Source organism: Zeus faber (genome assembly GCF_960531495.2).
Source record: "Zeus faber genome assembly, chromosome: 10".
Classification (NCBI taxonomy): Eukaryota; Metazoa; Chordata; class Actinopteri; order Zeiformes; family Zeidae; genus Zeus; species Zeus faber.
In genome coordinates, this window is record NC_137199.1 from 22,839,273 (window position 1) to 22,856,772 (window position 17,500).

At 45.7% G+C, this 17,500-nt stretch overlaps 1 protein-coding gene across 1 annotated transcript in view; it reads left to right on the plus strand.

Annotated features, from left to right (window-relative positions):
* Positions 1–17,500, plus strand: part of tenm1 (teneurin transmembrane protein 1) — a gene marked incomplete at both ends in the record, with an annotated part of 170,038 nt that overhangs the window by 52,404 nt on the left and 100,134 nt on the right. The window contains one exon of the mRNA XM_080007834.1: positions 4,654–4,892. Within this exon, the coding sequence (XP_079863960.1) occupies positions 4,654–4,892 (239 nt within the window). The remainder of the gene's footprint in view (positions 1–4,653; positions 4,893–17,500) is intronic.

Here is a 17,500-nt window from a genome sequence, read left to right on the forward strand (position 1 = left end):
ACATCCGTTTTGCCTCCCAGCAAAATTAAGACATGAACAAATGAAAAGCATGCAATATAACAAAAACCTCATAAGATGGGAGGTAAGATATTGTTAATCGTGTGGTTTCGTTTAACAATAGGAATTGCATTGTGTTAACGAAAAGTGACCTTTTTTTATTAGAAAAAGACAACATGGTTGTGTCTGGGTCACACTTTCAACATATCTGTTAGTGGTGCAAGGGAACGTAGTTGATCCGTGATCCGTACGGGTCGCCCCCTCCCCCCTCGTCCTCGTCTCGCACGTGAACCGCGGATCGATTGCACAATTTAACCATCGTAGTGAAAAACAGTTTTACTGCCGCTGTCACTTTTTAAAGTGATGATTCCATAAATCTGGGTGCAGAGTTGCAGTGAAAAGGAGATGAAGGCAGACGCCGCTGTGTTTTACTCTGAAGAGCAATGATTGGTTCACGGTTAACGGTTTACCCTAACCCTGTGTTGCTGCTGCTTTACCACATATCATGAAGCAAATGTCAGCGCTCTGCGTCTGCTTGTCGCCATATTGGATCCGTAAAGGTCCGCTGGTAGACAAATACGATGTGTATTGAGAGATGCAGACTTGGCTTCATTCTGACCCGATTTTCATGAAATTTGGTTTGTTATGAATGTGAGAAATTGAACACGATACTGTGATTAAATTCAGTTACTGGGGGCAGATCTTATCATACTTTTTCATACTTGTTTCATTTTTAAGATTTTATTTAAACATTGGACGTCATAAATGTTGTTTTCATTTAAGACCATGGGCAACAGTTCTTTGTTTTAAGTGTTTTCCAGAATAAATGGAAAGCAAAGATATATTTGTCCCCCCTTTTTGAAATTTTATTTTATTTTTTTGCTGATCTGAAAAATCATCTGATCCGTGACTCGTGATACGATCCAAACCGTGAGTTTTGTGATCCGTTGCACCCCTAGTATCTGTACAACAATCTTCTGAAACTTGCAATGTAGCTTTCGGGGGAAACAAGTCCTGCAAAATAATAAATGGCATTCCTAGAGGTCCATGTCATCACATCATTTGATTAATCTTTCTATCGTGGTCTGATAATTTAGCCCAAAGGTGTTTCTCCACCTGTAATGTTCCAAACGACTGAAAGAAACGATCCATCACCCAAATCAGGTGCATCAGAACAGCCCATAACTGCCTCATCTTCTAATTAAGTCTTTATTATCACTATTATGAGCCTGAATTTGACTTCCAATTAGTGGAAGAGTGCAGATAGTATCGGTGAATCATTGATATTATGTAGAGATTGCACGGTTTTCAAAGGCGATTAAAGTTTGAAATCTCAGAGTAGTACATTTGAAAAAATGTCCTAGCACAAGTTCTGAGATGTTTGATACGGTTAAAATATTCCTATTTCACTTTATTATGACATCTAATTAAGGGATCTCATCTCTGGTTTATACAGTATATGCCACTGTATCTTCTCTCTAAAGCAGCTCTATGTAGAGCGTCTAGTAATCTAAAGGTTGCTGGTTCGATCCCAGGCTCCTCCTGCTAGCATGCTGTAGTGTCCTTGAGCAAGACACTTAACCCCAAATTGCTCCTGATGGCTGCGTCCGTCGGTGTTTGAATAATTGTAAGTCGCTTTGGATAAAAGCGTCTGCTAAATGTATTGTAATGAATGACCCTAAATTATGAACTGAATCAAGATATATATATATATATATATATATATATATATATATATATATATATATATATATATATATATACTATATATACTATCTGATGGATCAGCCATGTTTACTTCTACTTCACATGTTTTCATTGATTGACCCAACACATTTCTGGACAAGGGCAGTAGCCAATAGCGTTCAAGGTCATTGCTGAGCTTACAGCTGAGAAACCCCAAAACAACTGGGGTGCACGTCAAGAGTGCGTGCACGTGCGATGACACCCGCGCGCTCAACAGAACAGCATGCGCAAATGCCGCGTGCACAAATGCCGTTCCGGCTCTTCAACTTGCACCTTGACGAGCGAGTGGGCGTTGCGCATTTGAGAGCACGTAGGGAGGGCCGCGCCCGCGCCCCCAAGCTCGCCTGACGCCATCAGTGGGAGGCTTTTCCGCTCGCGGATTAAACGCCATATGACGACGTGTGTGTCTGTGCTCGGACATCTTGTCACTTTTTCATTTCGCCCGTGATCTTTGGAGAACGGCGCGTGTTCTAGTTTTCTTGCTCCCCAAATTTTGGCGGCGATACGGCTTCATAATTTATATTAAGCGTTTGAGCTGGAAGCCGAATTAGCCGTGCTGTTATGATGCTTATGCTTACTTCTGATTGCCAACACGTATGTTATCTTGTGATATTTGTCCACTCCGTGCCCAAGTACAAAGCGCTGTTTCCTATTCCTGTTGTACCTGTAGTAATTATATGGAATTTGTCTTTATCAGGGCGGGTTATTCATTTTTTTTTTCATTTTCTATGCGAACGTGCGTGCATGCGTGTGTGTGTGTGTGTGTGTGTGTGTGTGTGTGACCGAGCTTGACTCGGCGTTGGTCGTGTGTGTTCGCTTCCATTCAACTCTGGCCTTTCAGTGTTGACCCGCCATTGACCCCTAGGTGTGTGGTTGCTCCCACCCCCGTCTTCTTTGTTCCCCGTCCGACCTGCAGCCTCCACCGGAGGCTGGCGGGGGCGAAGGGTTAGCCGGAGAGACGGACAGTGAGGGATTGTCGTCGTCAGCCCTTCAAATTTCGGCAGCGGCACGGTGCCCCGGGAGGTAAAAAATGAGAGCGAGAAAGACAGAGGTAGCGTAGCGGGAGGAAACAGGAGCGATAGAGCCAGACAGACAGGAGGAGAAGACAAGTGAGGCGGTGAGAGCGGAGAAGAAATGAAGCATTTGCAGGGACGAAAAAAAATAAAAAATAAAATAAAAGATTGAGCGGGGGGACGGAGGAAATGAAAAGAGAAAATGGTTTATAAGGAGGGGGAAAATGTCGAGGACAATAGGGCGGCTGGGGGGGGGGGGGGCGTGACCTGGCCGAGGTGTCATTCTGGTGTCTGGCTCGGTAAAAGCCCTTTCCTTTGAGGTTCCTTCAGGGACCGTGTGACCTCGCACTCCTTCGCTTGGACAGATTCAACACCTTGTTGCTCCGCGTCCAGGTATTAGTGCAGCGATTCAGACACAGTAACCTCAGGCGATTTTGATTGTGAGTGGCCTCCGACATGACTGTCTCCAGGAATTATTTTGCTGCGGAATAAAACACCAACACCCACACTGCTGATAGGAAGGAGAGGGGGCTGCACCCAGGTTGGTGTCTCGTGTTTTCTCAGAATGTAGAAAAGCTTTGATCTTTTGTTTTTCCCCATCTCATACTTTTGCCTGGGTTCCTATCATTCTTTGTCATTGTTTATTCCCCCCTTGTTCTATGAATACTTATTTCCCTAATTGTAGGGGTGGGGGCGGGGTGACGGAGAACGTGTCCTCATCACCCACGGTGCTTGTTTCTTTACATAAGGAAACGGAGTAAAATAAAATAACCTACTTCTAAAATAAAAAAACACTTTCGGTGCACTGATCGGTCGTTACCGTCGGAGGGCGGGTGCACCATCAGCCACAGTCGGTACCGCCAGAGAGGGTCCGATCGCGGCTATTTCAGATCGGGGGCTATTCATAAAACATTCGGGGCTGAAGCTGATGCCTACCCCGAGCACTGTCCCTGGTGACAAACAGCTTGAACACTTGTTTGAGTTAAAAAAAAAAACTTTGAATGTAGAAAAAAATGATTTGGCATCAAGCACCCCACTGAAAGATTTATTCCTGTATATTCCCAAAAGAAGTGTCTTCTGGGTAACCGTATTCAGGACCTGACTCCCCAGCACTATTTGGTAGGCTGTTTTGACAGGTGAGGGTTAAGGGGGGAGCAGGCCTGCATCTAATAGCGCGGTGGTGCAGAGGGCCGACTGCGGCGTGATGTATGGAGTTCTGAGCCAGCCCGTCTGACAGCCGCATCGTATGAAAAATAGCAGCAGAAGGCCTTTTCTGAAACCCGCCACTGCGGGGGCCCTTTTAAATTAATTTCGGTCAGGAGCGTGTCAAAGCCATATGTAGATTTGCATTAGAAGGATCAATATGATATTGGATACCTGAGGGAGGGAGATGTGTGTGCTGTGCTCAGCTAATCGTCAATGTAGCCAAGTATTTGGATGGATCGACTGCAGACTTGGAAAAACCCTGTGTACTGTATGAGTGTATTTGCTTTCCATTTTTGTATCAAATGAAAAAATAAACAATGTGTTGACTTTAAGCCTGTCAGCTGTATAATGAATGCCGTGCACTTAGGACTGAGACCAATGCTCAAGGCTTTTGTGTATGTGTACAGTTATTCAAGTTCATGTTAAAAATTCAGTTTTTATCTGTAAGAAAATTGTTCACCTCACCTGTTTGTTGTGTTTCATAACATAGGTTTATCAGGGAACATGTAATGCCTGTCCACAAATCACTCAAGGTTAGGAAGATCAACCAATATGAAGGCTGAAGTAGAGTGGGGAAAAAAAAAAGAGAGAGAGAGCGACGATAAACAAAGTCCATCCCTCCTGCGGCTGCAGGAGGGATGAACTGAGTTGACCTCCCTCATTGTGCTTTCTCCCCAATTTCCTTCCACAGACACTTCCTGTTCAAGCAGGGATCCGGTTCCTCGGCCCTGCTGTCGGGGGCCGGGCAGGGTTACCCCCTGACCTCGGGGACGGTGTACTCCCCCCCGCCCCGGCCCTTGCCCCGCAGCAGCGTGACCAGACCCCTGTTCACCTTCAACAAGCCGCACCGCTGCTGCAACTGGAAATGCACGGCGCTGTCGGCCTCGCTGCTGACGCTCACACTGGCCCTGCTGCTCACCTACGTCATCGGTGAGTCACACGCGGCACTACACAAGTTACTCCCGAGAGTTGTGTGTCTGTGTCTGTGTGTGTGTGTGTGTGTGTGTGTGTGTGTGTGTGTGTGTTTCATTGAATTCTTTCCAATTCATTCCATAATTAGGGTGTATTCATATTAAATATTGGATGCATTTTTAAAAAGTAACGCTCAGAGGCTTGCTTGAGGCTTGCGGAGGGCTCAAACAAGAGTTCTTCAAACCTACATATGTACATATGTATGTATATGTGTGTGTGTGTGTATGTGTGTGTGTGTGTGTGTGTGTGTGTGTGTGTGTGTGTGTGTGTGTGTGTGTGTGTGTGTGTGTGTGTGTGTGTGTGTGTGTGTGTGTGTGTGTGCGTGCATATGTAATACAGTGTATGAGGGACGGGATGGGAACAAGCCATAACATGAAGCAGCAGTGATATTCATAAAATTCCCACCAATAAATGATGGGTGTTTGTGCCTTTGAGGGTCGCTAAGAGCAGGGAGGCGCTGGAGGCGTCAACACAGGGAACCCGACGCAGTAATCACTGGAAAGTTAACTATTAAATGGCGGCGATATGACCTCACGTCAAAGATAAATATGTGACCCACCGCTGCAAAACCCGCCTTGTCGCATTTTTTAAATTGCCGCGAGCCGCCAAATAAGTTGAAAAAAACGTTCTAGAGGGAAAATTAGATTTTTCTAGATTTGTGTCACTTTGTGTTTTGTTTTTTTATCTCTCAATGTATTTTCAAAGCCGAGTTTGATTTATAAATAGTTGAGTTAAACCGTGGAGTTAAATATTAAAAATATTAAAAACACAGTTCACTTACCAAGATGCTGAACAACGCTAACGCCGATGGTTTCCTTAAAAGGAAGCGGCCAGGTGAGGATCATTCCTCCATATTCCATGTGATGTGAAGTCACTAATGTGAAAGCGTTTTGAAAGAGTTCCACCTTTTAAATCTTACGTGTTTTATACACACACCTGGATTAATTGATGTGTAGGCGGCCTAACACCCGAAGAAGGAAAGATGACGTCACTTCCGCAAACAAGAAGTGGAGCCTTCGGTAAAACTTTGAGGGTGATTATCTCAGAAGCAGTTTGCCGCACCCTCGTCATTAATAAGCCAGAGCTTTAAAAATATTTGCTTGATTAGCACAAGTGACCTTGTTTTGAAGCTTCGATTCTCCACTTGGAGAATTCTACCCGTGCGACGAAAAAGTGAAACGGCACGAAAAGTACCTAAAATATGCGGTGGATCATAATTCATTTAAGCCATTTTTCAATTCATCTAAATACTTTCACATCCCTTGTAGGCCGAACAAAATGCTGTTTGGAACCTATTCTTCTCTTCTCCTTTCACTTGCATTGTAAGCAAGCGTGGTTCGCAACTCAGGGGTTTCAAATGACTATTAGCCTGCAGGAAATCAATAGTCTATTAATGTAGAGGTTCAAAATTATGCTATTAAACCCATATTGTGCATTTTACGGTGAGTTTGATGTATCATATGTCATATAACATGTACCATACCATCATATTATGGAGTAGACACACACACACACACACACACACACACACACACACACACACACATACACACACACACACACACACATACACACACACACACACACACAAATGTACATCTGCAAAGTACTGAACTGTGTGTAGTGTGATATTGTGTTTCGTACCGATGAAAGAAAGGACAAGGAAATCTACTTTGCACCCTTCGGTCAGAACGTCCCATAAAGGTTCAGTGATGTTAATATTAGGTGATTGTGGAGGCCATATCAGGCGGTTGACCGCATCTTGGTGTTCACTGAACACTCTTTTATTTGTTCAGCGGTGTACATGGGAGCATCATAATCCCCACCATGAGGGAGCAGTGTTTGTGCCATCGGGTGTGGCTGCTCTGGTAAAATGGCCTCATAGTCCTTGGCCGTTATGCGACCATGCAGAGCAATTATTGGACACAATGACTCCCATGAGATGGCTGCCCATACCATAATAGATCGCCACCCATGTTTCAAGGTTGGCAACACACAATGTGGGGTGACGCAATCCTTTGGTTTTTTTCAAACCTAACTGCATCCAGTTGTATGAGAAAAAATATATATTTGAAAATATATAAATATATATGAAAAACCAAATTACTACTTTCCATTGACCAGGCACCTGAGTTTAAACCCTTAACATATATATATATATATATATATATATATATATATATATATATATACACCCACACACACACACGCATATATATACTATATATATATATATAATGTCCCTTGTGTTTCCACGTGTTTCACTTTCACTGTTTTCGCACTGCCCATTTGTAGTTTACTTTTATTTTCCTTGTCATTTTATAGAGGCTATTGCTGTAATATTATCTTCCATCGTGATGCTTATTTAGCTTTCCAATCCAGTTGTCCAGCTTCCAATCTGGTTTATTTTTTATTATTTTATTTTTAAGTTTGTTTGTTATTAGATTTATTTATTACATTTGTTTCAGGGCAATATGTTCCTCTTATTCAGTAAGTATTTGTCACATTTTAGCTTTATTGACCTCGATATTAAACCAACGATGCAAATTATTATGTCATTAACCAAAACATATCTTTCCTTTTTTTTATGCCGTTGGTGAGAGAATATGGCAATCTAAGATGAATGGTATAATTTCATTTTTTTGAGGTGTGTATTATATCTATGCTGCTCACATTTCTTGACTGCTCCATTTGTGCAGGTTATTCATTTTGGTTTGACCCTCAATCGAATTATTTGTGACTACTGTAGAAAATCCTCTTCTTTTGATGTTTTGCTCCGTTGGCCCCGCGGACAGAGCCAAAAGTCAAATCCAAATTTCTACATGAATCTGGTTCGGTACATAAACTTCCTCTTTGCTGCTCTGCCCTCCAACCCCTGGCTTTCCCCTCCTGTGGTGGTGTTCAAGGTCGCGCTGGAGCACGCAGGGGTTCACGATAATCACACATACACACTCACACAGACACTCGCACAAACACTGACTTCAAACACAAGCGTTACACACTCACCCAAATCCACGCAGATTAATTCCCAGGCTGAACCATGCTATTCCATTAATGTCTCGGCCCCGGTAATTTGTGCATTAGTGAGGAGCGTGAATGATGATTTGGAGATGACATCACCTTTTAATTGGTGTCATGCTCCACTCCTGCTTTGGCAATGATTGATCGCCACATTGTTGTCGCCGTGGCAACTGGACCAAGATGTATGCGACGTATGCGTTCATGATGGGGTATCGTTTGAATCAAAGTTGCTCCGGTTGAGAACTTTGAATTTGGGACATCAAATCATTAGATCTCCCGACTTAGAATTGTATTCATTCTAATCAATTAACCAACAGCCACCAGTTGAATAAAGCTCAACTATTAAACATTTTTGGAAAGCCAACCCTGAGCCATGCGATTTGGCTAATACGAGCACTTATATTTCTGTGAACACACACAGAATGAAGGTTTTCATTGCTATTAGCTAGAGATGCTTAATGGTACTTTTCATTCAGTATGCTACAAGCTCCTAAAACCTGCCGATGGTAAGTGGGTATGAACAATTTTGAAAAAAAATCGGTTGCAACTTTGCAAGTTGCCAGGTTGCCAAGTTCAGGCGACACTGTTCTTATATGTCCATACCTCCACAGTAGAGTACACAGAAGTACTGGGCGCTTATAACTGGTCAGAATCTACAGACGGACAGTCCTTATCGCTCCGCTCACCAGGTTGGAGGAGTCCTCTCTAAGCAAGCACTGCAAACAGCAAACATCTCCACAGAACTAACCAAATCTCTGGTATCTACAGTAGAAAGTTCATAAAACACCCTGATACATATTAGAAGAAAAGAAAAAACAAGAATTGCATCGCTTCCGCTCTTTAGAAATTATATTCTTTCAAAATGTGATTGCCATATAAAATCAATTCATCGTTCAGCCCTAATGAAAATGCTGGCTCTGAGTCACCCACAACACATCTGGATTGGAGAGCAGGAAATAAACTTGAGCTGCTTTCACACATGCACTGCCACCCTGAAATTATCCAGACATCACCTGGAGGAGCTGTATGTGTGAACGCAAACGTCCGAATCATTTTGAAACGGACATTATCCAGACTTTACCCAGCCAGCACCCTGGTACGAAGTCTGCGTAATGTCCGATTGAGCGGTATGTGTGAACAGAGCAGATTGTCTGGAGCATTCACAGCGAGCGAGTGGGCGTGTTGCGTGTTGACGTCTCTGTCATGCGACTCATCAACACGCCTACTCGCCAAGGGTGAAGCGTGAACGGAGCGTAGCTGCCTCGTACTCCTTTCTGCTTTCCTTTATATTCCTTTACACTCTTTAGTTTACATTGCGGACACGTCCAAATACATAGAGTATCAACGGCAAAGTCACAATCACTGAAAAGTCGGTAGCCTCCTCCGCCATCTTGGGTGTGCTGTAAAACTCTGCAGTGTCATTGTGTCATGTCCTGCCTCCTGCACGCTCTACCCAGGTTCCACCAAACAGAGGATTTCCAAGTCAGTGCGAACACGTCTGACACGAGAACTCAGGTTGTGTGCTACATGTGTGAAAGGGCAACTCCGGTCAATGTCCGTACCTGATTATCATTGTCAGGAGTTCATGTGTGAAAGCAGCTTTAGATTTTCCAAAACATCACCACGTTCATCAAATCGGATTACCATTACGGCAAATCAGTCTCTATACGCTTGCGGCTTACTGCGCAATATCTGTCACGTGTTTACTCATTTGGAGAGAAATTAACTTGGTGAATAACGAGGCATCGATATAAAGTCTCATATTAAGCTCTTCATTCAACACAACAATCGTCGAGTGCCTCGGCGAAAGCTTGTTTTGCCATGCTAAAGACAGCTTGCCTTTTCTCTTCTACCCCTCACCTCCTCCACTCCTTCCATAGACCCCCTGGTGCTGGATGGGCTGTGGATAGCTTTGCTAATTTGTCTATCTCCATACGTACCCCCCCCCCCCCCCCCCAGCAGTTGAGGCTTGTTATTAAACACAACCATCAGATATGAGGAGCAGCAATTATGATTGCAGATGGGGCATTTAAGGAGAGATTGAGGAAAGATTGTATCCGTAATCTTGATAAATAATATTGCTGACAGCGCCAGTAGTAACTCACGGTTTTATTTCAAGCTTCATGTCCAGAGTCTAGACTATAAATGTACTAATGGTGTTTAAAGTATTTTCTACATTTAACATGTTTCTCTGTGTTACACGGCAGCAATCCTCTATGAATAGTGTGTTGTATGTCAGTTATGAAAGCTTATCGTTGCCATGGCAACAGCGACAAACTTCTGACGCCAGTGAAGCGATGAGTGAGCAGTCAAGTAATTACATTCCTTTAAAAAAATAACACTTCAATCGCATGTACACGCACAGCCATTCTTGCTCTGTTCTGGTTAACGTTTTTTCTCCTTTCCCAAGTATGTGAAATGTGTGTTAAACCAGAAATTTCTAGTTGTTCTAGTGCTGAAATGTGAACGTTCTTTCAAGGTTTGTCAAGCAGTGAATCAGGACTACTATACTAAGCCTTTGGCGAATAGCACTGAATGTTTTCAGCGATTTCGACTTGAATAGCCTTTAACTTGTTTATAAATCAAGAGTCTTGTCTCTTAACCACACCAGCTCTCAGAGTTCGGCGGGGGAGACGACAGCCTCTGTCTTTGTGAAAAGCTTAGAGGTAGACCTTGAACGCACCACTGTTGCATTCCAACCATAATCGTCTCCCAACTGTACAAAATAAATCAAAGGATTCAGTTCATATCCAAACGTTTTTCATTTTGGGGCTTATTTTTCTCCTTGTTCCCTCAAGTGCAAATAAAGGTTTGCATGCAATTATTGTTTATGTTAAAATTGCAATGGCAATCGTCCTTTCCAGGGCCAGCTCTGGCCTTTTTGGAGCCCTATGCGATATCTGTAAAAGGTGCCCCCCTTTAGCCTGCACACACCACAAAATTCCTTCCAGGTCCATCCACCCCCTTATGCACACTGCATACCTCACTGCCCAAACTCCACCCAACTTGCCCTCCAATGCTGCCGTCTCACCTCAATCCAACTCATCCCCAACAACAAAACATTAGTTTCAGAGACCTTTATTCCTGCATTCGAGTGAATTTCTATGCTATTAAATCACAAAATATCGAGTCAACAAAATACATTTTAAAAACTAGTCTAGCTCAAGTAAGGCAACAACAGCAACAACTTTACATACTTTACTTTTTTTTTACCTTGTTTGTTAGCCATTTCTAAACTTGATGACACATACCAATCAATTTTTCACATTTTTTTTGTCTGTATTTTAGAATTGTAAAGCTGTTGCTGTGTATGTGTGTGTGTGTGTGTGTGTATGTGTGTGTTTGTGTGTGTGTGTGTGTGTGTGGGTGCGTGTGTGCGTGTGTGTGTGTGTGTGTGTGTGTGTGACTGTGGGAGTCCAGTTGATTAGGGCTTGTGTTGTGTTACTTGCATCGAATTGGGGCGAGGTGTCCAGAAAAGACTACGATTGGCTGGGGGAATGAGGGTTTTTCTGTGCAGGGAGGATGCGGATGGAAAAGAGTGAGGGAGAAGGATGCGGAGATGTTCAATTGTTGCCGGTTGTAGTGTGAAGAAACAGCAAAATAAAGACAAAAGTTCTATAAAAGAGTCACAGCCATCCCCTGGTTGTTGTGGCCATCTGGACACCTCAGCCCCCGGGTGGTGGTGAGCCACTCGGCAGGGAATAGAACAGGGCATTGGCTATCAACTGAACTATCATCTTGGTCGTTTTCACTGAGTCCTATCTAGTTAACATTGCCAAACGCCACAATATTTTGCATTGTACCGGCCCCATTGTCAAGCGGCACAACGGAAAAACGCCTGGTACTGCCCAAGTCCGCCCCTGGCTGAGATCGGAGCATAGCAGGGGGCAAGAACTTTATTTTTCTTAAAACATAAAAAATAACATCTGGGGACGCCCAACATCTTTAAATTTTGTTTAAAGATGTATATTTTTTCTAAAAATATACGAACATTTTCTTCCATCATTTTATTTTCATTCATTTTTATTTCCTCTTCTTGGCTTGGCGCCCCCATGGATGCTTTGCACCCTAGGCAACCGCCTATACAGCCTATCCTCAGAACCGACCCTGGTCCTCTCTGATATTAACATACAACATGATAGTTGGGTTTGGACAAAATAAAATGCATAAATAAAGTTGCTCATTGTGGATATAGTGACTGAGGCTATTTTTGTATGGCGTTATGAGCCTTGGCTTTTCCTGCAACCATGAGTCATGGAAGATTATGCAAATATTTTAAGTACGGAAAAAATAGGATGGGTAAGTTAGCATAGGAAAATTGAAATGAGTTCTCTATAATTTGCAAGTAGTGCCTGGCAATGAACACGGCATGGGGTAAACAGAGGAAGTGTAGTCAGTTTGTGTAGCAGGTGGTGGGTGGGAGACCAAAGTCCTTGGAAAGTCGGCTGAGCAGGAAAATGTCTGCTGGGAAGATGTTGAGGTGACTGGTATTTGTGAGATTAATGGCCAAGTCGATTTTCCAAGACAAAAAGTTGCCTACACAGATGGTTACTTGGGTGCCCAGGGTTAGTGGAAATCCCTGCTGTCCTTTTCTTTCAAACTGGCATGGCGCGAAGTCTTTCATGGATGCCAACTGCTGCCAGTTTTTGAGCAAATAGGATTGGTTGGATTAGACCCTTAGTGGGGCTATGTACAGAAGACAGCATTCTGTTAAGAGTGTCCTGGCTCGGTACTGTAGGCAGCCTGACTCACTGAATGACTCAGTCGTCACTACAAAACGCACATTTTCCTTTGTTTTTCGGTTTTTATTACGCATGTTAGTGTGATTATAGCAGATAGAAAGATGCGTTTCCAATGTGCCAGAGTTTATCCATACTGAATGTAACTCTATTGCTCCCTGAATCTTTGCACATCCATTATGCATACATGTGTATGCTTACTGTATGTGCATCTGTCTGGATACTCGTGAGTGAGTTTTGTGTCTGCTTATGTCGATGGTCAACTTGAATTGTATGTATGTGTGTGTGTGTCTGTAAATTATTACGTTTTTGTTTCTGTTTGAGAATGTGTGCACAGGGTTTGTGTGGACTTTTGTGTGTGCATGTGCCAGGGTTCGTTAAAAAGTCTTAAAAAGTCTAAAATCCAATAATCTAAATTTCAGGCCTTAGAATGTCTAGGGAACCTATTGTGCTACTTTTCAACAAGTTGAAATAGGTCTCTGAGGTCCCCAAAACATTTTTCTGAATTTTTTTTTTTTTGCTGAAAATACCAAGATTATGCATTTTAGCCATTCTAACATGCCTCTAAACCTGTTCCAAAACGGACTGTTTTTGGTTGTTGGAGCCACTCTCCTGAGGCTCAGAGCACTGTGATCCCATAGGGTTTGAACACTTGTTCTGAGTTCTGTGAGCCAATGGGGTTTGAGCTTTATTCCAGGTTCTGTTGTATGAAGTACATAAACATTCACTGATTTCACCTTATCACTCCACCAAAATATGTTTCTGAACAAATTTGAGGCAAGAAAAAAAACTGACTGGAATGTCTTATTTCACAGTTTGTGTGTTAGTAGGCCCATCAGATGTATGTGCTCAAGCACTGAAAAAGTGAGTTTTTCAGAATAGGTCCCCTTTAAAATGTCTTAAATCTGATTTTGACAGGTCTTTAGATTATGAAGTTCAGGGATGCAGGCAACTAATGTTGCTTATTTCACATCAATTTGGGTGACTTGTGTCAATTGTCCGGATCCGAAGAGTTTTTAATTTTTATTTTTATTTTTAATCCGTCCGAGAGAACAACGATGTGGGAGTCTGTAGGGAGGGAGACGGAGTCCTAAGGGCAGTGGAGCGCCGACACGGTGTAGAATTTATTCAAAATGTTAACAGAAAGGCTCGCTGGCACAACAGGAAGATAAACTAAAAGGGATTAACAGTTTGTTTCACGTGGACGTGCTTCGGACTGTAGGCGTTCCCGCGTCATGCGCCTCAGCCCCCATTGAAAGACAAAACAACATATGAAGACTCTCCCAGCTGGGTCCGACCAATCAGCACTAAAGAGGCTGATTGGGCAGACCCGGTAAAGCTGCGGCGCTACGGGGCAAAGCGAGCCCAGTCACCTACAGACAGTGGCTTAACCACGCCCCCTTGTCTGCCACATACCCCCATCGTCCGACTTAGGCTGGGGAGCTGTCCAGCTGCAAGCCCACTCCCCCCGGAGCGGGAGAGGAAGTCGACCACCACCATCTGCGACCCTGGCCTATGGATCACTCGAAGGGCTGAAGAGCCAGGTACCAACGGGGGATTTGTGTGTTGGTATCCTTCATGCAGTGGAGCCACTGCAGCGGGGCGTGGTCCAAACTGAGGGTGAAAGGGCGCCCCAGGAGGTAGTACAGGAGGGCGCCAACCGTCCACTTGATTGCCAGACACCCCTTCTCCATGGTGCTGTACTTGGACTCCCACTCTGAGAGCTTCCTACTGATGTACAGCACTGGTTGGTCAATGCCCTCCACCTGCTGGGACAACACTGCTCACAGCCCTCTGTCCGACGCGTCAGTCTGCAAGCAGAAAGGGAGAGAAAGTTAGGTGGACCCAGCACTGGCTTTCCACAGAGAGCTGATTTCACCTTCTCAAATGCCTGCTGGCACACCTCTGCCCACTGATCTGGCGCACCCTGTTGAGTTAAATCAGACAAAGGGCTGGTCAGTGCCAAAAAGTCAAGTTGAAGCTACAAACCTTCTGTATTAACCTGCCAGCCCTAAGAACTGCTTTACCTCTTTCTTGGTCTTGGTTCTCGGACTGTTCGCGACAGTCACCGTTTTATCTGAGGTATCTGAGGTACCCCAGATACAGTACCTCCCTCCACCCCAACCGCACACTTCTTAGCGTTGGCAGTTAGCCCCACCCACCTCAGCGACTCGAGTACTGCCCCTACATGCTCCGTGTGCAGAATCCGGTCCATGAGTCTCTGAACAACCCAAACGGAAGTGTCACAAATTGGTACAACCCCTGTGGAGTGGAGAAAGCTGATTTCTCCTTGGACTCTGGCGACGGGGAAGGGACTCTGCCAGTAGCCTTTGGTTCAATCCAGTGTCGTAAAAAAACCGAGCTGTGCCTAACTGGTCAAGGAGTTCGTCAACCTGGGGCATGGGATACGCATCAGACTTCGACACCGCGTTCACCTTTCAGTACTTTACACAGAAGCGGACTGACCCATCTGGCTTATGATGGGAGCACATCAGGTATTTGTAGACTCCTCTATCACCCTCATGTCCAGCGTGGCCTTCAATTCTGCCTGCACGGCTTTGTCCTTGTCCGGGCAGGCGATACGGCCGGGAGCGTACTTAGACCCTTGGGGTGGTCTCCACATGGGGGCGTATGACGGACGTGCGGCCCGGCAGGGGGCAGAGGATGTCAGAAAACTGTCATTGTAACATGGCCACATCCGTGCTCTGGCCCGGCAAGATATGGTTACTGGAAAGGCCCAGGGTGGATTTGATTGTTTTTTGAACCTACAGCCCCAACTCATCCCCCTCAATCATCGTGGTGGCCAGACACACAGACGCAGCCTCCTTCCACTGCTTCATGATGTTCAAGTGATAGATCTGCGTCCCCCCTCCCCTGTCTGACCGTGCGACCGCATTATCAACGTCCCTTACCCGCCATGTGACCACAAAGGGTCTTGCTACTTGGCGAGTAATTTCGAGCTGTAGGGACGTAGGGAGCCACACAAATTGTCTGAGTGAGGCCCCTCTGTCATCGCGTGTCCATCCTGGGCCTGGAGCAAATTCCCCCATGAATGCTGTCCCAGTGCATGCATTAATTACCCCGGGGTTTCGTGCCGAAAAGAACCTCAAAGGGAGAAAATCCCATGGTGGCCTGGGGAACCTCCCGCATCGCAAACAACAGGGGGTCCAACTTCTTGTCCCAATTACAGCTTCATCGTGAACGAACTTCTGACTCATGTTTTTCCGCGTTTTATTAAAGTGCTCCACCAGACCGTCGGTCTGGGGATGGTAAACGTTGGGCCGAATTGAGCGGATGCCCAATAGCTCGTTCCTGGAGTGTACGCGACATAAAGGAAGTGCCCTGGTCGGTCACGATTTCCTTTGGAATACCAACTCGGAAGATGACCTGAAACAGCGCCTGTTACACACTTTTGGCTGTAATACTGCGCAGGGGCACTGCTTCGGGATACCGGGTTGCATAATCCACTAGGACTAACACAAAACGATACTCGCGAGCACTGCGGTCTAACAGCCCGATGAGGTCCATACCGAGTCTTTTGAAGGCGCATCGACTAGGGGAAGGGGCCTCGACGGCGCAGTTGGTGTAGCCTGAGGGTTGACTAATTAGCACGCGGGACACGCGGTGCACCATTTGCGCACATCTGCCCAAATACCTAACCAATAGGAGCGGGCCATTATCCGCTGCAGAGTTTTATTCTGTCAGCGGTGCCCCCTGTTCGTGTATATTCATAAGTATATTTCCCGGCGGCTTTAAGGCACCAACAACTGGGTTATTTCCTCTCCCAACTGAGTGTAATAGCTCACTCGATATAACCTGTCCCTAATCAGCGAAAAGTACGGGTGAGTGAGCGCAGCGTCTGGGCGCATCAATACGCCATCGATTTGAACTACCCCCTCAAAGGCGGAAAATCATCCGTGGAAGAGACCACTTGGTCCACCATGCACTCCGCAACACCCACGACCCTGAACGCAGTCCCCCAGCCTCCTTCATTAAAGTGTCAAACCCAAGCTAATCCGTACCCAAGTGTGACAGGCAGAAAATAACCGCAGCCTTCACCCTATGCTCTTTTCCCTGTTAGTGAATTTCAAGTTCACCACCGGGTACGTTTGAATATCCCCATGCACACACCGAATCTCCACTCTTGATGCCTCCAACAAAGCCCCAGGACGAACGAGACGTTGCTGGACCATCGTCTGAGAATAGCCACAGTCCAGCAAAGCCTGATGTTAACCCCCTTGTACTCTGACTGGTACGTTGTAGGTGCCTCCCTGACCGGGGGAGGTGCCCGGCGGACCAGCAACCTGAACCCCCTTTCCGACCTACATAATTGGGCAGTCCAGCCAGTTCTTTGGGTAGTGCCAGGGTCCCAGCAACTCCCGCGAGTCCTGGGGGTAGACGCAGCAGCCCCACAGAGGTCCTCCCCTGGGGTGCTGGGATGGGCTGGGGACTCAGCCAATCCACATGTGTTCTGGGGGCGGATGCAGAGGTCCCCCGGGAATTCTTCTCTGGGGCGCTGGGACGGACTGAGGACGAGGCGGAGCCCACGTGCGTCCTGGGACCGGAGGACTCGGGGCTGGTCCTCTAGCTGGCTCCCGGTTGGCGGCAGCAGGCCGGCTGCGCGTCGCAGCATGCTCGCGCAACTCCTCGTCCTGGTGGCGCTCGTGTCTCCCGGAGACAGCAATGGTGCACTGGCGGCGCCTGCGGGCACCCGGCTGTGGCTGGTCTGCTCCGTCCCTCCCGGGACACACGCTGGCGAAGATGCGCTCCAGCTGGCAGTGGAGGATGTCCTGCTCGTCCTCCAGT